A 26,076-nucleotide genomic window follows, 5' to 3' on the forward strand; every position below is an offset into this window, starting at 1 on the left:
ACCAAAGCTGTGGCTGAGAAGGATGTTGCCTGGGACACTGTTTTTGATCACTGCTGCCTTTCCACGTGAGTCACTTCTGACCGGCGCATTTGCAAAGCTTACGTCATACGTCATTCCCACTGGAACTGCTTCATTTAGAAACTGTGAGCACAAGTTAGATTCAAGTGATTATTACGTTTTGAATAATGCATTGATTCGCTACAGGAGGCCTTTATTCAACCCCCCGAGCTGTGTGATACACTTTATTTTAATGGATGCGCTTTTTATTAAACTTCTCAAGGACTGATGTGGTGCAACACCCGCCGAGTGACATCAAACAGCTTGAAAGATCAAAGACAGTTTTTAAAATAACTCTGACTGGATTTGTCTGAAATAAAAAAAAGTCATATACACCTAGGATGACTTCAGAGTGAGTAATTTATGGCTTGGTTTTACATTTTTTGGGAGAAGTTTTGAAATTTTAGTTAAAATTATGAATATGTATTCATACATGGTTACCATGTTTTAGTTCTAATCACTAGTTCTATCATTAAATGGTGCTTTACTAGTACATTATCCTAATATAATGTTTGTTAATGTTAATAAGCTCTTTTATTCATAGACAGCATGGGTACTATGACGATCAAGGTCAAGAAACGTAGTAAGGACCTCAATAAAATAGTCCATGTGTCATCAGTAGATATACCATAATAACAACTTTGTTCAACAGTTCTTCTCCTCCTTATCCAGTCTGCTGTGGTTTGCCCTCATTTTTGGAAGTATCAGGCTGTTTGCCTAAAGTGAGGTACCACAAGCATCAACCATTCAAGCTCCTGTATGAAGGGTGGGTCCAAGGACCACTGAATCTCCTGCGAAAGAGCTTGGAAGCCCCTTCATCTGATGAGGCAATAAGGTCTGAGAAGGGCACTGTCTAGTATGTACTTGAGATGAGTGACCGCATGGAGTGCTACAGGGAGATAACCCAAGAGAACATCCGAAATACCCAAAAAGAACCCAAGAGTTGCAACCTGAACAAAAGGTACTGTTAATGCTCCCTACCTCAATGAACAAACTGCTGATGAAGTGGCAAGGACTGGTGACATATGAGATTCATCATCCCGACAAAGGCAAGGCAACACAAACTTATCTGATGAAGTGGAAAGACCCATCCAGCAAACCTGAAACATTGCTGCTGATTTTTCTAAGTGAAAGAGGATCAGGAGGACAAACAACAAGAATCAAAAGAGCAATTTAAAGACTCCAACAACCATGGAATAAAACAAATTTGTGTCCCCTTCTCTCCCAATCCTTCAACAGTTCTCTTTAAATTAATCTTAATCCCACAATCAGAAAACCAGTAACTCTCTCAACCTTGAATGTTTTACAAGCCAATAAAAACAAATGATTTTGCTTAACCATATTTGCATACCAAAGATTATAAATGCAGATGAATGCTCTTAAAAATAAACACAGTAACTCTCCTAACCTTGAATGTTCACAATCAAAATGCACATGGATTATTCCCACTAGCAATAATTAACAGGTTTAACTGAACCAAGTTTACCCAAGGTTACATATATCTTTTAGTTACTCTGTTGAATTATTGAACAGTCTGTGGTTTAAGTCTTTGCTGTTTTTTTAATAGTTAGTTTTTGAATACATTCCTGTTAGCAATTCAGACAACCAGCCTGACTAGATGATTGTGAAAAAATGTAGTTTTGTACATCCCTGTTGAGTACCTGTTATTTTTTAAATAAATATATAAAAATAAATATAGAAAGACATACATATTTCCACAAATTTCTATCTGGAAGTCTAGAAAGCAGGGTTTGAAAATTATTTTTTGTTAATTCAATTAACGTGACGCTGCTTCTCTGACTATCCATACTTGTCTACCGAAGAGGAGAGGGTAGGCATAAGTGAGGCTTTCATTTTCTTTGCTATGGGAGCCAAGCAGCAGACTTGAGGGGCATTACGGGATTGACAGCAAAGTGAAGCAAGTGGTGAGATCATCAATAATTTGGGAAATGTGCAATTTGAGAGGGGAAAATCATTGGTGGGGAGCCAGTTGCAGTGAGGTGAAGATGCCTGTCATGAAATTATCAGCTTAAGAGTTTCTTGTGTATTCAGTGCTTAAGCCGTCTTAATGAAAATTAAACTGACACTTTATGTATAGGCTACTTCCAGAATTTGGGAAGTTAGCATTTGTGCTAAAATAATCCAAAAATAAGTTTAAAATCTCAAGTTAAAAACATGTCTTAATGTCTTAGTATTTAGTTTAAAGGGGTCATGCACTGCATTTTTTATTTTTTTATAATGTTCTCTGAGGATCACTTATAATGTTATTTAAAAAAAAAAAAAAAAGAGGAAATAGGCTATTATCTCTCCTTTTTTGAGCATCTCTGCAGAACAGTCTATTTTTATAGGCGGGGTGCATATATTAACTGTAGCAGAATAAATTTAGGATCAAAAAAAGAAAAAATGTAAGATCAATTAATAACAGCCTAATGAGAATCATCAGAGAATTAAAAATTACCTGACAAAGGGGCCCAAATTTAGACACACATCTAACTAGCTGCAAACGGTTACTTGCATTGGCTTTGTTGCTGAACAAGCATTCGGATGTGGTAGACAATGGAGGCTCTTGATGAGTTCTGTAGGAGTCAACTAAGTTATTTGAAGATAAAAACTACCGGAGAGTCAGACTCGGGGTGAGTGTCTCAAATTGGTTTGTACAGTGATTGGTTTGGGGCTTTTAAGGGTCTACCAGTCATACCCATCTAGCATAATGACCAATGTAGAGGTGTGAATTTTAAGCAGGATACATTTTTTGGTTTCACTTTATTTGCTTGGTTTATGGTGGTCTGGGAGATTTGTTCAATATTAAGTCAATGTATGGTAAATAAGAGCATTATGCAAATTATGGTTTCATAATATACACCATTAATGCGGCAATCAGAAGACAAAAAACAAATCCCTGGCATGTAATCATTTTAAAGAACAGGTTTAAAAGAAATCCATATATGATACAGCATTGCTTGCCCTTATTCTTAACGAAAGTGTGTGTAGACCTGTTTTATTGATAATACTGATCTATGTGTTTGTTTGTATTGAATTGTTTTGTGTTGTGTGCATTGAATACTAATTAGTGTAGATGTCCATGAGTGCTCTAATAGTGCTGTCAGTGGGAAGCGGTCCGTGTCATATTGACAAGAGAGTCTGCCAGCCAGAAGACTTCAATATCCATACATGAGTCTTTGCTTCTTAACAGAGAGACAATCAGATGGGCACGTCAGTCAATTAAGTCTCGTCTGTTGTTGTAACCCTCAGGAGGCAAATAGACATTTGTTTATTTGACCAGATTAATGGCAGCTTGAATCAAACTGCAAATCATTTAACACGGTATAGTTAGAGCAAAGTTTTTGATGTCTTGAGTAGACATTCATAAAGTCAGCATGTGTTTACGTCCATAATGTGATGTATTTCTATTTGAAATGGGATACAGATTAACTTTATCTACTGATATGACCAAAAATAGAAGGTTTGGTGATGTTTCTTCATGTCTTGAACATAAAACGAATCTACCTTTTAATGAAAGAGGGGTAAAACAAACACATTCTTGGAGCTGTATGGAAAACTTTTATATTTATTTTGTGTATATTAATTACAAGTAATATATATTTATTAATTTGTTTACTTATTTACATATTTTATTTATTTATAATTACTCTATTTATAAGTATTTTTTATTTTAATTATGTATTATTTTTATTAATTAATATTATATTTAAGTATTTTTTATGTTAATTGTCTCTAAACGTCTTCTGTAAAAGATTCAATAATATAAATATATGATATTCTGTACACACAGTCACACATTCATGTAAGTAATTCCTTGGAGGGGTCTTTCTACATCTGAGCTTAATTGGTCCCTAAGGTGTCATTTAGTGTGTATAAATCTTCCTCCAACAGGCAATTAGGACTAGTCAATCACATACATCTTGTGAAGTGTTTGAAAAGGTGACCTGTAGGTTAACCACAACAGGGAGCGACTTAAAGCAGACTGGTTCATTTTTAATGCACCAAAGCAATTTATTCATCCAAAGTAATCGTATAAATAAGATTTGTTCTTTGCATACGCTCAAGAAGTCTCTCAGGGCTTTTGTAGTTTATGCTGCATATGATGTTCTCATTTCCTATTATTTAAAACAGAATTGTTATATAACATACTGTCCCCCCATTAGGCTGTTCAGCCCATTGTACCTTGCTTTCTTTCTTTTCACCTCCAAAGAGACATTCAAACCTATTTCTCACATATTAAAGCTCTTATATGAAATGAATGTCTCACCTGCACAACCTACCTCCATCCTTTTACTCTCTTAATTCGTGTTTTTCATTCTGCACTCTCCATCTGATCTCTCTGCCATCACTTCGGCAAGTGTGGCAACTGGTCCAAAATGACAAATTTTATGTAATATCAGCAAAACCCCAAAACAGCAATCAAAAATAAATCATTATTCATGGAACTTTATTTTAATGCTAGTATGCAGACTAATGCAGAAATGAAAGAGAGAGAGAGAGAGAAAGCATGTGTGACTACTGCATGTTCATTTTTCGGCAGCTACCATCTCAAAACAATAGCAAATCTGTAAGGGAACCTTCTTCAAAAACAGTGGCATTATTGAGAAATGTCATGTATCTTTTCATCTGCAAAACTGTTTTACTGTTAAAGACACCACTGACAAGTTTCTATGCGCGTTTGTTGCATGTGTGTCTGTATTTGTTGGAGAGAGCAGGAGAAAGAAAGAAAGATGCTTGTGAGAGGGAGCGGGTGAAAGAAAGCGTGCTCTTCATAGGTAATTTTGTGGGGAAAACATGGAAACAGTTTGTCCTTTTTATGTTATCATTTATTAGCTACATTTATTTCCTTAGTCAGTGTCTATTTGGATTTTGGTTCTTTTGCTCTTGTCCGGATTATAAATCAAGTCCTTTAACATCTGAAACCTGCTGCAATTTATATTCCAAAGCCACTTACTGTATATAAAGCAATCAACGTCAAACACAAAGTGTGCACACATTTGGATTGTTGCATTTCCCAAACGCTGTTAGTTTCAGTTTCTCTTTAAATAAATTAGTTAAGGCTTGGCGTTTATACTAAATATTGTTTAAAGTGAATAAGACTATAATTTCTGGTTGTTTTATACTTATATTTTCCCTTCGTTTTTCTGTTCTGAATGCTACAAAATTTAAAGGAATTGTTGTGGAGTGAGGGGAATAAAAATACATATTTGTTATGTTTTGTTAACATTATATCTCAATGAAAAAAGAAAATGATAACAATATACATCAATCGACATATATATGCTCATAAAAAAATAAGTTAGAGATGGTACAAGAATAAAACCACCATGTATACTTCCATGTACAAGCACACATACAGAACATTAGTAACTGAGTGTCAATTATATCCATGCTGTTCTTGAACCATTTAAATTATATGCATGGTTTTGGCCTCTTCTGAAAGATGACACTCTGAGGTTTGCTCCTAAACAAAACAAAAAAAAAACTCAGAATCACTATAAGTCTTAATGGTATTGAGTAATAGAACTTTGAACACACTGAAAAAGAGAAAAAATTTTTTGTACATATATATTTCTACATATTTTTGTAAACAGATGCCTGCAGATGACTATAGCTAGGAGCTATTAGCTGGAAAACACAATGGGATCACAGCAAGAAGCCTTGGTTGGTGGTCTGACAAATACACTGATTGTACCTGCTGTGTTGATTGTATGAAAAAAACACATTCAGCAGATGAATAGCTTACAGTTAGTCTCTTTAGTTAAGATTCCCCCAGTAATTGCAGTATATTACATGGTATAATGGTCAGTGCAGACATTTACTTGAACTTACTTTGCAGTCAGAGAAGAATAATAAGGAAGATGCCCACTGTCTTGGACTTGGCTCTGCACAGGGTTCACAGGTGTCTGAGGATTTACATCTGCCATTTCTTCAGCGATGGTAACACTTCTCTTGAATATTACAACACATAAATATTAAAAGAAATGTGTGGCATCTTAAGATAAATCAGTTATTCCTGTGTGTCTCTAGATGCTGAGTGAAGAAGCAACAGAAGTGATAAACTGTAATTCTGTATTTCGTGTTGTAGTCAGTTACGTGTTTTGGCAGAGGTGAGCACCTGTACAAGTCTGCTTACATTTAGCAACTGTAAGAGCAAGACAGAGCTATTGCACAATCTCAGACATACCTGAAACTAGCTTATACTGTACATTTAGTGAACTGCAGTTATTTGAAAACAGTGATCTTCTATAGAATTATAATACTAATAGTACAAACAAATCCTCTTCACCCTAAAATCTTTGAACTAATATGAAAGTTTTGCTATTTGGAATTACATTAATAAAAAATAAGAATGTGCAAGCTAAAAATACAATCCTTTCTCCTTGTACACGCTGTACCATAATCACCCTCCTTTTATTTATCATCTGTTTGTTTGCGGATTGGAGTGTTGCTCTTCAAAGTTTAGAGCAGTGTAAACACTCTAGACTTACATAACTGTACTTAGATCAAAGATCCAAAACATCTCTTATTTACATTTATTAGCTTTAGGTGGTCAGTATACCGAAAGCCTTCAGGCAAAGACACCATGTTCAAATTCGGTCCTGCAAATGGCAGTTAAACCTTGATGTTACTTTTGAACCTTTTTGAAGTGACTTACATACCATTCAGTGAATACATTTTATTAATTTATGCATTCCTTAAACACTTAAACATCTATTATTTTCTATTCTATGTGTTCTATTCTGTTCTGTATTGACATTTATGATATTTATTAAGTCAATATAAACATTTTATTAATTCATACATTCCTTGGACATTGAATCGTCTATTCTAGTCTAGTCTTGTCTTATCTAGTATAGTCGATACTCAAATATCTGTTAAAAAATATCATTTTTGTCCAATTATATTTATATTTTTATGGGCTTTTATGAATGCTTTTATTGGAAAGTACAGAGAATATTATACTGTGGATCTATTGGGAGGATGAAACTACTGGAATGGGATCAGGCAAGATACAGGTTTAAACAAAACCTCATGGACATCCCTACCAGAGCTCATGGACTGTATACCAAGCTCTGACTGTTCAGTGGTTTGTATTGCATTTTAAGGCATTAAAGACAAAGTGAATACGATATAAAGCAAAAGGCAATCACATTGACATTTCTAGTCTGTATCCATTATCTTTGTTCTTCATCATTTCCTTCCTCTTACTTTGATCCATCTCTCCACTCTTTTTTCTTATTCCTAGTCTTTTATCCCTTTCCTCTGGAACAGTCTGACTTTCAATCTTCTCACTATCAACTTTTCTTTTAAACTTGAAATTCTTAACCTCATGTTTCTTTTTCTCTCTCTCTGCTGTTTCTTTTATGTGTCATTGTGAGATCCGGCCTGTGATCACCTCTTCCAGTGTTGGCTGTACAACATGAAGAAAAGCTGAGTTGTCAGGCAGGAGCTGAAATGACACTCCGCTCTTGAGTGTGGAGAGCCATTAGCAGATTATTGCACTGCTGATTGGGGTTTGGATTAATTATTTTCAGTGCTGATTTCTCAGTACACCTTTTAACGTAAGGTTATGAAAGTTTCAAATTATTTTAAAGCAAAGATGAAGGTCAACATCAGCTCAGATGTTGTTTTGAAACATAACTAATGCAAAGTAGTTGAAGTACTGTTCTGCAAGTCCGGTTTCAGTGTGCCAGTGGATTTTTGTCTCTAGTCCAAACCATTTAGTCAGTGTTTTGCTAGTTTGCTTGAGTTTGTTAGCCCGTGCTAGTAGTAGTCATAACTACACCATTTGAAACCATTAAAAGCATAAAAGTCCATTCAGAATATATAAATGAATTATAATTTATCACATTTTTTGATATTTATTTATTAATAAATTGACAACTTACTTTTTTTTTTTACATTTATTAATATACTATAATAGTTATTAGTTTGTATCTATATGGCCATTGAATTGATGCTTAAATAATAAATGTATACCCTTTGGCATATGGTTTAACATTAATAAAATTGAAAGCATGACCATAAAAAATTGATGCGATTATATTTGGACCATTTAGATGATTAAAAAAAAATACATTCCTAATGGCATTAGATAAATGGTGGAAAAGCTACTTTTCATGGAGTGTACTCAATTGTTCACAGCATTGTATGGGCTCATGCTTAAATTAAATAAACGAATAAAATACAGGTAGAAGCAATCCTTCAGTCTAGTCAGAACATGACATTTAATGCAAAGACGATGCATAGATCCAACAGTCCTTGGATAATGTATACTTCAACTGCACACATGATGTGTACATCTTATGCGTTTCATTAATGGTGCAGTTTTTTTTTTTCTTTCTCAAATGGCTCTTTTGTCTTCTATACTAACCACATTGCATTTGTTGCTTAGCTTTGTCTCTAGTTGTTTTTTAATTGGTCGTTTTTTTGTCTTTATAGTCAAAGCTCTTTCAGGCCACTGGAATTTGTCTGCAGAGGGTGTAAACAGGCTCATGTTCTGCAGACATGTGTGACTTTTCCACTTTCACTGTGCCGTATTTTAAATCTTGTGTTTTATATTTCTTCGTCTGCTACCATAATAGAGAGGATACCATTTAGAACATGAATCCCAATCGTGTGAACCTGCATTGACGGAGACAGCTTGCAGGTGGAGAGGAAACTAGAGCAGAGTGTTTCATTATCGGTTTGGTTTATTTGAGGGGGTACCTCTCACAGCATTGCAAAGAGCACTGCCCCATACATCACACACCAAGCCTCCAGAGAGAGAGCTGGCAAGAACAAGAGAAATGGAAAAAGAAACTGACAGAGGAAGAAGGCGGTGAGGGGACGCTTATTCCTTCAATTGATTGCTCTCTAAAGTTTCTCCACACTTACAGACCTTCACTTTCTTCCAGTTTCCATGGCCCGAAATCCCCAGTAATGTTAATGTCCCCCAAGCCCTGTCTGTCTGCATTGATACTTCTTGTTCTGTGATGAGGATTCGTTAGTAACCTCGGGAAATCTCATCATCTTACCTTTCCCTTCTCTATCGATTTCAGGTCCTAGAGCATCCGGTAACTGCCAGCCTGTCCTGGACTTTTTGCATCAGTGTCTCTGACACCTTTGTTGAGAAACAGCAGATGTGCTTTACTGTGGCTAACACAAGTCAAAGTTTATGTGCCCATTTTTTGCCATTGAAAATACTTAAGATTATGTTGAATGAATGAATGATGCATTTATATAGCACTTTATTGTGTATTGCTGTATACCCAAAGCACTTCGCAATCATGTTGGGGGGTGGGGGGGTGGTGTAGGTCTCTCCTTAACCACCACCAGTGTGCAGCATCCACTTGGAGGATGTGAAGGCAGCCACAGGACAATGGTGCCAGTGCGCTCACCACACACTATTAGAGGAGTTGGAGAGGAGAGAGAGGGATAGGAATCAAGTGGATGGGGATTATTAGGAGAACATGATAGATAAGGCCGTCAGTGACGGCAATTTTGCCAGGACATTATGAGATAATGTTTTCATGAAAATCCTATTTTTGAAGGCAGTGTCTCAAATATGATGGTCCCCTTGTGAGGGATTCTTTTATTCAATAAAATTTTATTTTATTGTTAACTTTTCTACTGTCCCTGGTTCTATTTTATTTTGTTTGTAAATTCTTCCAAGTAGAGTAAACTTAATACTTGAAATGTATTTGCTGTGTGTCCAAAAACATGCTGATACATTTTGTAATAATACAGAAGACTATAGCTATATCTCGGCATGTAATTCTTTTTTGGATACGCAACAAATGAATCTCATGTAAAAGTTCTTTACAATTTATTGATGACTCGAAATCATGTTACGTGTAGATTAAAATAAGTGCAAGATTCTCCGTTCTCTCTCTCTCTCTCTCTGTCTCTGATTCTCTTTTGTATCCATTTTGTTTTGTATCTATTTTATGTCAAACTTTTCTGCTTATTCCTTTGTGACCCCTTGGGTTTCCTATAGTTCGACAAGCCCTCCCACAAGTGACTGATTCATTACATTTGGCTCATGATAATTACTGGAGTACCATGAAAATCACAGTTATATTTCATTTCTTTATGGCTTGTTAATTTGTATACTTTTATGCGGCTGCTACACACTGTGTGGCTTTGCTAAATGTGTCTAGTGCACAGAATTTGTCTCAAGGCCAGAGGATGGTCATAGTGTTTAATGACACAGTGTTGTGGCTTATTAAACACACCCAGAACAGCCTAATAGAGAGCAGGTCTTTTGTATTCATTTCATCCGGTCTCCCTTCTTTTCAAGAAGCACTGGATAAAAGTAATAAGATGTTCTTTTGCTGTTACAGTGAGTGGTCAAGGTCTTTGGTCTATAGCAATCATTTATTTAAGGGGTCATATAATGCTATTATTTTTTTCTTTCTCTTTGGAGTGTTACAAGCTTTTGGTGCATAAAAAAGATCTGTAAAGTTGCAAAGACTAAAGTCTCAAATCCAAAGAGACATTGTGAAAACGAAGCTACTTTGTTTGGCCTTCCAAAAGAGGACTCAACTAGAAATCAGTGTTTAAGTTGTATTTACAACGCTGTTCTAGAACAGTTGAACCCAAATATTCAGATGTGTGAGGACTGTTTCCTGTGAGTTTTGAGCATTTATAGCAGAGCTTGTTGTTTGTCATTTTTCCTATCGCAAATGCAGACATAGTTTTATGTTTACGTGGCGTGATACGCAACAGATAAATAGACAGTATAAGTCATTAAAATCCATAATTATGTCCCCACTGTATGCAACAAATGCCTCGTTTGTAATGGGTTTTATTGGTTTGTCGCACCGAGCCGGGACATATGGCATGACAGTATGTTAAGGGGTGTAAAATTTCCATCACACGCTTGAGGTATTTGGCCAATCACAACGCACTGGATAGCTGGCCAATCAGCGTACACCTCGCTTTTCATAACGATGAGCTTTGTAAAAATCATTGCATTTCAGAAAGGCAGGGCATAGGCGAGCAACAATAATGTACAGTATGTGTAAAATATATATATATTTTTTTAACCTTAAACCACATTAACTCATTGCATTACACCAAATACACAAAATAATGTTCTCTTTTCTGCAACGTCATATGATCCCTTTAATACTAACGTGTTTAACATGGAAATGGCTCTATGTTCCAGTACATTATTAAACATAATTTTCCTCATAATAATTATTCTCAGTTGGTGTAAGCTTGAAGGTTATCACATGTCATCCGGCTGGTGAGGACAAAGTCTCTTAATGCCTTGTTGTTATTCAGGACACACGTGTGGAGAAGGAGGGCCAAAGGTTTTGGACTAAAAATAGTCTACAGTCACTCCTGATTTTCATAAAAGACCCCAAAATGTGTCTGCTTCTCTCACGTTTATTCTTCGCACCTCTATTCTTGTTATTTTCTTGTGTTAGCACATCTCTCTCTATCTGTTTCTACATGCCGTCTCTTTCCCCCGATCTTTCCATGTCCTGAATGTTGTTTTATTTAAGAAGACATGTGAACTGTGCAGTAGCTGTTGGTTACAAACAGCTGACATTATTCATCTGCTTTCTTCTCCTTATGTTTTCCATGTTTGTCATAGAGGGACATGTTTTAACCGAGAGTTCAAATTGTTCTAATTTTAAACTTAACTGATGCCAGTGGGAAATGATTTGGCTTCAAAACTGGCTAAACCTGAGATAGCACTCTGCTTACTACATACTGTGTACAATTATAACACATCTTTACTCATGTTAAATTATAATTTTTTTAAGTGCTTAAAAAATTTGCCTTAAACATTTTTGACATACTGAGTTTGTGTGTGTTTGTATTTGTGTGTATGTGTAAAAATATTGGGTACAAACCGGCAGGTGGGTGGTCGGATTCATTTTCTGCCGAATCGTATTCTTTCAGAGCTGAGTCAGAACACCCACTTAAATCCTTCCCACGCATGCTCTCATAGAAACAGACATATGCAATCACAGAAAAACGCAAATTCACAAGCACATGTACAAGCACACGCAGAATAGAGACCGAGGAAGGGATGAACAGGACTGCCCTTTAAGTCTGTCTGCACTTGGCCTTAATTCCTTAGCACACGGCTCCACCTCCAGAGATGATTATTATTTCAGCCAAACATATTACATAAATCCTGTTACAAATTTTAAATGTAACTAATTATTAGATTGCGGCTGAGGGCAGTGTTTTACTGGAGCACTGAACACTTTCAGTATTGTGATATATAACCAGTACTGCCAAAATGAAGAGGTGTGTGTGAAAACTACAGATGAAGTGAGATAATTGGCTAATCGTTGAGAATTGTACCTTTGTTTGCTTGTAATTCTGTATTTTGTTCACCATTTATTGTATGTTTGTGTGTTCCTATGTTTGAGAGAGAGGCTTTAGTGGTACCACATAATCAGATCGTACTCACAGTATCTCATGGTATTCACATGGTGCTACCTTAAATAAGTGCAATAGTATTGCAAATGATTTTTTAACATTATTCATAAATATGAGAACAAAAGGATGATGACGTTGTTAGGATAAACTACTAAGGGTGATGTTACAAGATAGTAAAACTAATAGTATATGTTAATTGTTATTGAATGATTACTTCAATATTCAATTTGACAGTGTGTATTTTACTTTGCTGATTTCTATTAAATGTATTGTTTCTAATGTTTCTGTACAGCACATTGGTCAACCTTTGGGCTGTTTTAAATGTGCTTTATAAAAACAAACAAAAAATGTCAAAAGTTAATAAGTGACACTTCACCTTCATAGCTTTAAGGCAAGGATGTTGTTGAGGAGAAAAACATGGGCGATATGTTCCAGTTGGACCATGAATTTTGTATGTAAACCATGGTATACATGTGGTACTTCAAAGCAATTCATTGTATTGCCTCGGGCCATTTAGAAAAACAACAACAACAAACATTACATAACATGTAGCCTTACAGTTCTTTGGTGGCACCATGATACAGTAGTACTGAGCAATACCATGCAATACCATGGTACTTCGATATATATCATGGTACTGAAACGTATTTACCATGGAATGTACTGCAAGGTTATAAATGTCCAAAATACCATACTAGAACATGGTAGTTTTTAGAATGTGCAAAGTTAATATCATGGTACTTTTTTGGAAGTGAAACAGTTTTAGAGTCAAAAGAAAAGGACATTGTTAGGAAAAACTCCCTGACAGAAGCTTGTGTGTGTGTGTGTATGTGTGTGTGGGAGAGAGAGAGAGAGAGAGAGAGAGAGAGAGAGAGAGAGATAGAGAGTTATACAGTGGCACCCTTTAAAGGCCATCCTCAAGCTGTGTGTGTGGGTGAAGCATTAGCTTACTAAATATGATTTATATTTTGCATAATGGAGAATGCACTGAAGCTTTTGGGATGGTCTTTTACAAAATAGTTTTTCAAAAACACTCACTTGTGTGCAGAAAGTAGAGGTCTATAGCATGATCATGGATGTGTTTGCTTGTTTGTGTACATGGGTTTGTGCATGTGTATGTGAGAAAGGACGGATTGATCCATTGGAAGGTTCAGGGTCATATAAGCAGTCTGAATTTAGCTTACAGGCGAGTTTAACACTGAATTAATGTCCTCCTACCCATTTGATAGCGAGTGTGTGAGTGTTTGTTTGTTTTGTGCACATTTGTGTTCTCATGACAGAATGTGTGGCCTTTTTGTGTGTGAGCGTATGGCATGTGTTGGTGTGTAAGCAAGTGAATCAGTGTTTTGTGTATGTTTGTGAGCATGACTGGAGCAAGACTTCAAAGCCATTAAATCGGCTGGAAACTTTGTGTGTGTGTGTGTGTGTGTGTGTGTGTGTGTGTGTGTCATCACCCTTAGCAGATAGTGTGCTCTCTTATGCTAAGAACCACATCATGTTCTCAGTGAATAACTGAGCAGTGCTCTCTCTGATGTTGAATATTCAATTATGTGTAATGCTGTATTGAATATTCATGTGCTTTTTCTCTGAAAGGGCGCTCATACCTTTGGTCTCTGCTCTCATGAAGATGGAAGACGAAAGATGGAAGGCCAAATATAGAGTTTAAGGTTGTGTGTTTGTGTATGTTTTAGTTTTTTTTTTTTGTAAAGAGCAAACTTATTTTAAAAGGACATAAGACATTCTTTACGTTATACTACTGTGGCAGACAAAGAAATCGTTCAACTGATTTAGAAACATAGAAATACATATTTTGTTTATATCCAGTTGATTGAACATGTAAGCCTCTCAATGGAAGTTTGTCAGTCTGTTCGAGGCAGGTGTTAAGTGATTTTCACTAGGTTTTTTTTAGCTTCAGCTTCAGACGTTTTAAAGTAGGTTGACTTTGAAAGACCCCTGCATTCTATTGCACCATGTTCTGTTGCTACGACTCCTGACTCATTCTGTGCCACTGGGTTCGGTGAAGTGCACTGCTTGTAGTAGCGCCTGGGGCTTTGTGGGATTTGAAGTGGTACTTAAGCTTGAACTGCTTAGATGGGGATTGTGCACAAGATATAACACAAAAACACAATGTAAGATTAATTGATCAATCAAACAACTGACAGTATAATCAAGTATCAGGCATTTCTATCTGAATTTGTTTATAATCTTAAATGTAACCTACTATTAAGCTGTTGTATTAAAGTTGAGCTACAGAATTTTAGCCTCTATATCACTCTATAACATTCTGACTCCAAACTTTAAAAACATTCTGACTCCAAACTTTGAACGGTAGTTTACGTACACGACAGTCTTACTTTTTATCATCTTAAAGTGAGTGACAGCATCTGCAGTGTACTGTAGAAAAACATCTTGTTTATTGTTCCTGATTGCTTTCCTGTATCTAATTTATCTTACGCATACACTTGAAGACATCTAAATCTTTCTCTTTCTGTCTCTTCCTAGGCTGACATATGTATATGATGTCATCATCACCCTGGTTGCCTAGGAAACAGAAAGTTGGGGTGGCTGTAAAATGAGAGACAGGGAGTGAGGGATGAGGGGGAATGAGCAGAAGAGATCTAAAATTCATGTCATTCCTGCTATAACCTTGTCTGTGTCCGACCACTAAGACTTCCTCACTTCTCTGATGCAAAATAATCATCAAAAGACACTTGTGCTGTCACCAGCACTCTGAACTCCAGCTGTCTGCTACTGAGAGAGAGAAGTGGTGTCACATGGGATATCAGAGCTCAGGGTCGCAGGGTTAAACATAGAGGAAGTCTGATTATGCGTGTGAGTGTTTTTCTTTGTGCCTGTCTCTGTTAATTAGCTGGTATGGACGATTTTGGATCAAGCCTTTTGTTTTTTTTGTAAGTGCACACTTGTGCTTCATGAATAAGCTTTGATGTGATTCCCAGTTGATATATCTACTTTGATACTTTGTATCCGTATTTTCTTTTCTTTGTCCCAAGTTGCCACAGTTACATTATTAGTGTATTAGCACACATTAACAAAAAAGTATCATAGTATTACAGTTGTATACACAACCATTTGGGAGTGATGCTATTTTTAATATATATATATATATATATATATATATATATATATATATATATATATATATATATATATATATTTATTTATTTTTTATTTTTTTTAAGGTTCTTATTCTCACCAAGGCTGATTTTTCTTGATCAAAATACATTAAAATGTTACAATTTAAAATAACTCTTTTCTGTTTCTTTCAACATTAATTATTGTCAATGTTGAAATCTGTTGTGTTGCTTAATACTACGATACCTGAAACGGATTCTAATATCAGTTTTAGGTTTATAAAAAAAGTTGTTTAAACCGGGAACTAAATTAAATATTTTGTTTTCTCTTGTTTTGCACTGGAAGAATGACAGAAAATCTTCACTGAAAAGTTTGAAGCCAGAACAAGCTATTGCTGTGCAGTTGAGACCCAAAATAAATGTTGAAATGTCTTTATACAGGGCATGTGGAGGCAATTATTTTGGTATGCAAGGACTGCAAGGGATATAATATATTTTAAGATGTGTCAGTAGTGAGGACAGGACACAGTCTGCCACAAGTCAGTGACAAAGCTGAAGTAATTTAGTAAATGAATAATTGAGTTGGCCATAATTTCCCAGTGTGTGAAGTGGTATTGTATGTTGCAGGCACTGCTCCAATCCACTGCAAACAAAAAAAATAATACATTTATAGTTGATTTAAGGTTGATTTTTTTTTAGCCATTACTCCAGTCTTCAGTGTCACATGATCCTTCAGAAATCATTCTAATATGCCAATGACTAAGCAACATTTCTTATTATTATCAGTGTTTTTTCAGGATCCTTTGATTAATAGAAAGTTTAAAATATCACAATTTATTTTAAATATAAATTGTCTTCGCTGTCACATTTGATCAATTTAATGTATTCTTGAAAAAAAAATCTATATATTTTTTTTGAACAGTAGTTTATATTTTTTGTATTATTAATTTAGATTTTGTCAGCAGATATTTGTATGTCTAATTAAATTAATGAATCCTAATATTGTGTTTAATTAAAACCAAATAGTTAATTCCCAAAACAGCTTCAATAAACGGTTAATTTTGCTGGTTTAAAATTTACTGGTAACAATCAAATTAATTTAGTTTAAAAAAGGAGTTAAAGCCAACAGTTTACATTTACCCATGAATCTCTGCATCATTTTAAACGAACTTCAGGCCACAGATCGGCTACGGTAGTACAGCTGATGCCAGTGAGGCTTTTGGGACTTGATATCATCACAAATCATTGCACCATACAGCTGAGATATGCTTATCTTTATCTCTCTCTCTCTCCCTCTCTCTCCATCTTTCTCTCTAAAATGTTTCTATTATGGTCCTGTGTGTGAGTGGAATGCTCAGATCCCTCATTACCTTAAATTAGCACTTCAGTGTTTGCCCACCAGCCCGGTCTGCATTGTCGACAAAGTATACGTGCGATTCTCTCTCCCTCAGTGAGTGCGTGTGCACTGTAGACGGTTAGTAACTGCCATCAAAAGCATTTCATCTCTAGATTTTAAAAAAGAAAGCTATTTCTGGAGTCATGATAATGGTTTCAAGGGAATTTAACGACATTTTCTGTTAGAATTCTCTCCAAAGGCATTACAGCCCAAAGAAACGCTCCGCTTCAGTGCAGCACCCACTGATGTAATTTTACATGTTTACTGGGCCTCCTCTTGGGGAAACTGCAACAACTCTCTCTCTTTCTCTCACTCAACCCATCTGCCCATCTAAACACTCACAGGTACAAGCTCATATGCTTTCACAACACGTCGTGCATATATGTACACACACACACACACACACACACTTCCATATGTCAGGTATCTCTAGGGCGCATATTGTTGACCTGATTTCGACGTGATCTCACACTGGAATGATGTCCATGGCATCTGTGAAGTACTCGGTCACATGTCCAGAGTGTGAGTTCCCTGGCGACGCTGCTCGCCTTGTTTACACTCAGAGCGTCTCTGAGAACAGTCCAAATGTCAGTGGATCAATGAGCGGGTGACGTGATCGCTCCCACTCTGCCCTTGGATTCTCTTCGTCTAATAAATAGGGGTGTTATATCCAATGACTTCTTTTACTGAAGGCTGAGTTGATCCTTCTGACAAGCGTCCTGTGGGCTCTCATCTCAGGTCTCTGTGGCCTCATGCTTCACTTTGATTGGCTGTATTATTCATGAGTCCTGACTGGATGTTTGAGTCCCAACTGTCGATCTAGCAAAGAAAATAGATATATTATTATATTATGTTTATTAGTTTGTTGTACATTTTTTAATTCACTCATTATGTTTGAGCCTTGATTGGCTCCCCAAATTTAATTTCAATGGAGTGTTTATTATATTATTATATTATTATTATTAATATATCCAATATTATATTATATTTATGCATTTAGCAGACGCTTTTATCAAAATCGACTTGCACTGCATTCAGGCTAACCTAACTTAGTTAGGTTTTTACCTAACATTATTATTATATTATATTATATAAGAATTTGAACAGAAAGAAAGTGTTTGCTTTATTAGATGTAATTAAAATTCGCAATGACAATATTTGTATAAAAAATATATTTTAAGTTAAAAAATCATATTTTCACCTCATGGAATATTGAAGCTCATGTTATTTTTTTCCCCGTGTTGCAGGAGAATTACGAGCACATATGTTTTAATTTAGTCTTGTGTGTCTTTCTCTCTGTTGTTCAGATGGAGGATGTGATTGCCAGGATGCAGGATGAAAAAAACGGCATACCTATCCGTACAGTGAAGAGTTTCCTCTCCAAGATTCCCAGTGTCTTCTCTGGTAATTCCCCTACAACTGTTTTATGTACACTGTGGTTCCAGAAAGCAGGATTCAGCAAGAGGCAGTGCCCCACAGCAAGCCTAAAGACCAGAACAATGAAAACTCAGCCAGAACTCTGTAGTGCAGCGCCAGTACCAGAGCCCTTCGTTTACTGATCTCGGTTGATAGTCTGATCTCTATCAAAGGTCTCTGGCCTGCATTGCTCTGGCGGAGAAGCACAATTCTGGATATAAATCACAGGGTTTGAAATGGTTGGTTGGAAAATTTGACTTATTATAAGTATTTAGATTTCTTTCTAACAGCCGGAAACATCTATTATAAATGCAGCTAATCGAATATTCCTGGTTAATTTCAAGTTAATGTTAATGGACCACATCAGTGGCATGCTATCATTTGCCAGAAACCATAATTTTACAGTTAATTTTCACAAAATAGGGATGAGTTGAAATTGTTGTTTGTGGTATTCTGTGGACCATAACCAAGAATATTCATTTAGCATCCTTGAGAAGAAAACAACAGAAAGAAAGAAAATAACTGGATCCATTATTAATTTAAAAAGAATAATATTTTTTTTTTTTCATTTTTATTTAACAATGATTATTGCACTATTAACAAATCAGACGAGTGCAGATGTTATACTGTATATACCATAATCCATTTTAGAGAGGCAGGATTAGGAATGAAAAGCAAGATAGAAATTCTCAGAAGAGTATTTTTTCATTCCTCTGACTGCGATCCCTCAGAGGATTCATTAAAAGGCCAGCTTCAAGCTCTAATACCCCAGTCTCTACCTCTCTATGCTTTAAAAAGTGTCTCACACTCTTGGCTTCTACTGTCTCAGGGGACACGCCTCTCACTGCTGATTGGCTGAGGCTATAGGGGCTCTGTGCATATTTTGGAATTATTGGATTTGATTGGTCAGTAAGGGTTATCTCGGAAATATATTTCTTAGAAACAGTTCACAGTCTAATAATTTAGCAGTGACCAGGATGAAGGCGGAACAATGAACACAAAAAAAATTTGAAATTAAATGAAACACCTTTTATTTATTATTTACTGTAAAATGGCCACTAACACTTAAAGGGATAGTTCACCCAAAAGCTGTCATGAGATCTCAGCATTTTGTTTGCAATTATTGGAAATACTATTAAGAATTTTATTGTTATTATATATATATATATATATATATATATATATATATATATATATATATATATATATATATATATATATATACTTAAAATGAGAAAATGAGAATCTCCTTAACAGTAGCCTTCTTTTCTTCTTTTACAGGCTCAGACATTGTCCAGTGGCTGCTGAAGAATCTATGTATCGAGGATCAAGGTGATGCAGCCTTTTCTTTAATGACATCACTGATAGTGCTACAAATGTAATGTGCACTTAAAAATCTACTTTTAATTTGATTCATTCATATGCAGTCTTTTTTATTAAAGTCAAAGTCATAACTTTAGGATTTACATATTCGTAATTATAAGTTATAATTATATGTTAATTATAAGCTAATGTCAGCATCTGCTGTTACTCCTTTAATTGAAGAAAAGGAGAGGACGAGAACATTTTTAAAGTAACACACAGCAGATTGTCATTGAAAAACAAGATTATGTTTCCCAAAGGTTTGTTCTAACTACTGGATCGCTTTCTCACATCTGCTTCTCCAGCAACAACAATGGTTAAACTGCTTTTTAAACTCTAGCTTGCCAAGCAAGGAACTACTACATTGGGGGGAATGTTATAGAAACAATTTTCACTCAGAAATTGCTAGTAAATTTCACAAATAATTATAAAGAAATTTCAAGTAACAATCTGAATTAGAGAAATTTTGAAGTAAAAAAAGATATATATATATAATTTACTCAATAATCTTTTAGAACTCTTGATTTTTTTTTTGACATTTTAGTGTAAATCAGCACGTTGCAATGAACTAAATTTATGTATTTTAGTGAATTGTAAATATATTTATTTTAGTTATTATTATTATTATTTTTTTATTATAACATTATGTAACTGTTTTATTTGCTCAAACAAGCAATTGCTTGTTTTTAAGTCTTCAGTTTGGACTCTGTCTAGCAGTAATGTGGAGGTGGAGTAGGTTTATGGAGACTTTTTTCTTTACACAGTGAGGAAATTCAGTTTGTTTCTGAGTATGGTGTATATCCCTTACTTTAGATTCCTTTTGACAGATTTGACGTGTGTGTGTGTGTGAGTAAGTGTGTGTTGGGGACTCTTCTGAGACAGAAAAAGAGCAACCAGATAAGTGCAGTGAACCTTTCAGTATAGTCAGGCCCTGTTTACACTAGTGCATTTTTTTTTTTTTTTTTTTTAAATCCACATCTGCATTTGTGCTTTCAATGCATTTCAGAAACTATATCCTCCCACACTACACAAACTGAAAACGCATGTCACATGATAATTCATGCAGGTACAACAATGACCATGTTGTAATTATTTACATGGTTGTTAAGGATACGCAGAGCGAATATCGGCAGCCACGCTATCATTTTCAAAAGTCTCAGTTTTGGTCTGTTTACACTGAAACGCAACACCGGAGTTTTCAAACTAAAATGGGGTCTGCAGCGTTTGCGAAAGTTTCAATTTCCGAGAGTCGAAAACGCTAGATTTAGAGTAAACAACAGACATAACCATAGCAAAAACTATGCGTTTTAAAACATAAAAAATGCACTAGTGTAAACGTAGCCTTAGCAGACTGCCAGGAACAATGGAGAGATATACATTAAGAACTTTAAAAAAGTTATTTGTCTTTCTCTCTGTTCAGTTCTTTGAAACATTGCTGAGTAGTCGGGTTTACCTCATGAACATGCCTGGCATGCTGTAACATGAACACTCACAGTAAACACTATATTGTAAAATATTGTTAAAAACAGAGAGTAATTTATTGATGCTTATCTCCCTCTCGTATGCCTTCTGCTGAGGAGTGTGTGGTGCAGGTTCAGTTTGTTGCAGTAGAAAGTTTTCCGATGATTCCTCTTGTAGAGGTCCAGTCATAGTCTCATTTGAATTTCTATTAGAATGGGAAAAAGGAACTTCCTATAGATTTGATTGTTTATTTATTAATTTTTATTTATTTATTTGTTGGAAAGAATATCATCCTTAAAACAGTGTCTCTAATAATTCTGAAGGGATGCAATGGCATTAGAGTTTTCCTGTTCACCTTCTTTGAAGCTTTCATTTCCATATTCTAGTGGTTGGGACCAGATGTATTCAAGCCTTAAGCTTTTTTAACTATATATAATGATTTAAAAGCCACGGAGATTTGTATGGAAGTTGTATTTTCAAACTTATTACAACTCATTGTGTGCTCCCTTCCATTTACTACTTATATATTCTTGATCTGGTTCTAAAAGGGCCAGGTTCAAACACCTGCAGAAACACTGATAAAAGTATTTTGTTTAGTACAAAAATATATCTATGGGTTGTCATTTCATATTCGGACTCCTGATAAGACTATTAATTGTTTCTCTAGTGGAGGCTCTTCATCTGGGCACACTGATGGCGGCTCACGGCTACTTCTTCCCCATCTCTGACCATGTGCTCACTCTTAAAGACGACGGCACATTCTACAGATTTCAGGTCAGTTGTTTTGCTGATTTGAGAAACAATATTGAGAAGGAACATTTGGAAACACTTTAAAATATGTAATCTGTGCTAAATATATTGCATGTTATTAGAGTTAATGATATAGTAGCCCTAATAACATGTAATACATTTGGTAGCTCTGATACTGAACGCTCCATCAAATAATTGCACATTAAGTTCATGTTGTTCATTAGAATTAATCAGTACTTTCTAATGTAAATAAATAATAAATCACTGCATTCAATGCATTCAATGTGACTAGATTTTCATTAAAAACAACTGCAGGTGTCTTGTTTCTTTTTATATACAAACTGAGCTTTAAAAGTATATGTGCTTGGAAAAACTGAGCTGCTTATTATGAGTAATGTAGTTCATGTTGTAAAATTTTTCATCTGTCAGACACCGTATTTCTGGCCCTCGAACTGCTGGGAGCCTGAGAACACAGACTACGGTGAGTTTTGTGCGGGAATTGTTATCTGTATCTTTTTGAGTCCGGTCTATATGAACATGTATTTAATGAAATCCTCCAGATGGCTGGAGATCAGCTAGATCATGGAGTGTTAGGAGTGTGTGTGCTTTAATAAGACTAGCCTATATAAACACAACCTAATCAAATCCTTCCAGCTGGATCATGTGTTTGTTGTCACTACATAAACACTGATTCCTGCATCCTCAACATTATATCCAGGTTTCTAGGGGAGCTGTACTCTAACTATTCGTACTGTATTTCAGTCTCATTCATTTTCATTTGTATGTAAAATGTTTTTTTTTTTGATAGAAATCTCTTTATTCTCACCAAAGCTGCATGTATTCGATCAGAAAATACACTAAAACAGCAATATTGTGAAATATTATAACATTTAAATTAACTTTTTTCTACTTTAATGTATTTAAAAATGTAATGTATTCCTTTGATGGCCGAGTTAAATACTCAGCAGCCATTACTGTGAGCAGAAATAATTGTAAATGCTATTTGCTGCTGCTGATGATGATTTCTTTGAATTAAACAAAGGTCATAAGTCAACATTTATATATATAAAAAAGAAAAAAAAAAAAAAAATATATATATATATATATATATTTTTTTTTTTTACTCAGTATATATATATATATATATATATATATATATATATATATATATATACTGAGTAAAATTCATTAACTACATGTACTTACTATATGGTTAGGATTTGGGTTTGGCTTAGGGTTACTTGCATGTAATTATGCATAATTAATTGTTAATATAATAGTAAGTACATGTAACGTGTAACAAGGACACCTTAAAATAAAGTGTTACTAGGCATGTTTGTGCACTATAATACTTTACATACAAATACCTGTGAATACAATTGCGACCACCCTGTGTTATGGTTGTGTGCATGAGTGTGCCGCGGGTAAGGTAAATTATTCTTGATGAATTCAGTAATCAGAACAAAGCAACACTCAGGTGCGATTTGGTACAAGGTGGTGTGAATTTTTTAAAAATGTTTACAAATATTTTAGTACAACTCCTTTGAAAGCCCTTGAGGGGCTGCTGAGGTGTGTGTGAGCAGTGTTTTTCACACACCTCTGTCTGTCTGCAGCTGTGTACTTGTGCAAAAGAACAATGCAGAACAAAGCACGTCTGGAACTTGCTGATTACGAAGCTGTAAGTAATCTTTTCTTTGTTTCTCCCTTCTCTCTCTCTCTCTTAATTGTAACAGTGCACGGCTCAGGCTTTGTACTTCAGACATTATTAGATAGAAGATGTTAGAAAGATAATAAGGTAATGACAATCTTTAAAAAGAAAGTCAGTCCAATTTAGGCTAGGCTTTAAAAGTCAGGCTTTGTTTGCATAATCCAAGTAAGCTCTTCAGTAGACCTGTGTAGATAGATTTCTTTCCACCAACGTCTTTCTCATATTGAACTGAGAACTGTTAACATGTAATCATTGGGCCTCCTCTTCATTTTTCTGTTATTAAGTTAACCCTTGTGTTGTGCTGAAAATCTTTTATCTAATTTGTTGTTGACTGTCCTTTTAAAAATTGCTTGTAATCTGTCATTATGCAATATTTCACCAAATCTTGCATTTAATCTGTTTGACAGATTATTTTCTTTAAAATGGCACAGGTTTTGTATTTATTTTTGGAACTGATTAGTCTAGGCCTCAACAGAGATGTATAAAGTACTAGAGAACCATACTTGAGTAAAAGTACAAGTGCTCTATCAAAAAAGTGACTTGAGTAGAAGTAGAAGTGCTCTTTAAGCACCACACTTAAGTAGAAGTACTAAAGTATTCAACATTTTTTGTACTTAAGTATTGCAAGTAGTCTATTTTAAAATTTACTACTCAAGTACTGAAAGTAAAAGTAGAAGTATTGTGTTATTTAGCTATTAAAGAAAATAGTCAAAAGTTTGAACATATTGTTTTTACTATTTCAAATGATTAACCTAAAGGACAATAACAATTCCTTTGACTGTAACTTCATGTAAACAAAAAATGGTTACTAGGGTCAGTTAGCCCAATTTGCAAAATGATGTCATTAATAACTTACTCTCATGTTGTTTCAAACCCCTATGACATCAGAGGGTCATTTAGAATTTTTTGAAGCATCAAAAAAACATTTTGGTCCAAAAATAGCAAAAACTACGACTTTATTCAGCATTGTCTTCTCTTCCGTGTCTGTTGTAAGACAGTTAAAAACAAAGCAGTTTGTGATATCTGGTTCGCGAACGAATCATTCGATGTAACCGGATCTTTTTGAAACAGTCCACCAAATCGAACTGAATCGTTTTAAACAGTTCGCGTCTCCAATACGCATTAATCCACAGATGAATTAAGCTGTTAACTTGTTTAATGTGTCTGACACTCCCTCTGAGTTAAAACAAACCAATATCCCGGAGTAATTCATTGACTCAAACAGTACACTGACTGAACTACTGTGAAGAGAGAACTGAAGATGAACACCGAGCCGAGTCAGATAAGGAGCTGATGATACTGCGCATGTGTGGTTTAGCGTGAAGCAAACCGACACACAGAGCGTCTGAACCGAACTGATTATTTTGGTGATTGATTCTGAACTGATTCTGTGTTAATGTTATGAGCCCAGGTGCAGTCAACGCCGACGCCATTGCATCGAGCGCAAAAGAATCGGTGAACTGTTTTCTTCAACTGGTTTATTGAATCGAACTGTCAGAAAGAACTAACGTTACTGGTCATCCGAAAACCGATGCAACCGGTTATTGACTCGTGAACGAGTCATTATCTGGCTCGGCTCGGTGTTCATTTCTCTCTTCACAGCAGTTCAGTCAGCACACGCAGTCTTCTTAATCGCTTGATTCGCTCAATGATGTGCCAGCTCCATCAAACCTGCCATCTATAGTTCTGGCAGTGGTTTGTAATGGAATGATTCGTAACATTATTATAATTGTAACGAGTAACGATGCAGCACATAAAAAAATATCGGAGTAAAAGTATTAAACTCAGCGAAAATATGTACCGAAGTAAAAGTGGAAGTAGGAGAAAAAAATAATACTCTAGTAAAGTACAGATACCGCCTTTTAGTACTTAAGTACAGTAGTGAAGTAGTTCTACTTCGTTACTATACATCTCTGGGCCTCAATGATCTGAGCTTATACAAAAAACAAAAACACAAAAACAACAACTACAACAAAAAAGTATAATTTATGGATGGTTTTGACAATGTCTACTGAAAAACTGAGATCAGATCATTAAGGCATATGACCAGTCAGTTTCAAAAACAATAAAAAAGCCCCCAAAGTAAAATTGTCTTTAAAAAAAAGTTGTTATAATGACCTTAAGTAAATGTTGCCTTATCTCCCGAGAAAAACTATGATCGGTTGAAAATGCTCTTCTCTTTCAGGAGAGTTTAGCTCGACTGCAGCGGGCATTCGCCAGGAAATGGGAGTTTATATTTATGCAAGCAGAAGCTCAAGCAAAGTATGTATCTCTCCCATTCTTTATTGGCTGTTTTTTGTTTTGCATTTGTAAAAGCATGCCACGCAATCAGAAGACATGAAAGTGATTCTTTAGTGATTAAAATATTAATGGGCCAGGTCTCTTGAGTCGACCTGTTGGTTGTTCTTATATTGTCTGTGCTAATGGATTTTATAAGTCTC

General features: G+C 35.4%; 1 protein-coding gene across 2 annotated transcripts in view; it reads left to right on the top strand.

The window, feature by feature from the left end:
• The window catches only part of LOC113094554 (regulator of G-protein signaling 7), a 43,394-nt gene that overhangs the window by 8,921 nt on the left and 8,397 nt on the right, over positions 1–26,076 (top strand). For both annotated transcript variants that reach the window (XM_026260131.1, XM_026260130.1), the window contains exons 3-8: positions 18,246–18,342; positions 19,636–19,686; positions 21,845–21,951; positions 22,357–22,408; positions 23,541–23,605; positions 25,821–25,897. In XM_026260131.1, coding sequence (XP_026115916.1) covers positions 18,246–18,342; positions 19,636–19,686; positions 21,845–21,951; positions 22,357–22,408; positions 23,541–23,605; positions 25,821–25,897 — 449 coding nt within the window. The remainder of the gene's footprint in view (positions 1–18,245; positions 18,343–19,635; positions 19,687–21,844; positions 21,952–22,356; positions 22,409–23,540; positions 23,606–25,820; positions 25,898–26,076) is intronic.

The sequence above is a fragment of the Carassius auratus genome, unplaced genomic scaffold (assembly GCF_003368295.1).
Source record: "Carassius auratus strain Wakin unplaced genomic scaffold, ASM336829v1 scaf_tig00215410, whole genome shotgun sequence".
In the NCBI taxonomy this organism is placed as follows: domain Eukaryota; kingdom Metazoa; phylum Chordata; class Actinopteri; order Cypriniformes; family Cyprinidae; genus Carassius; species Carassius auratus.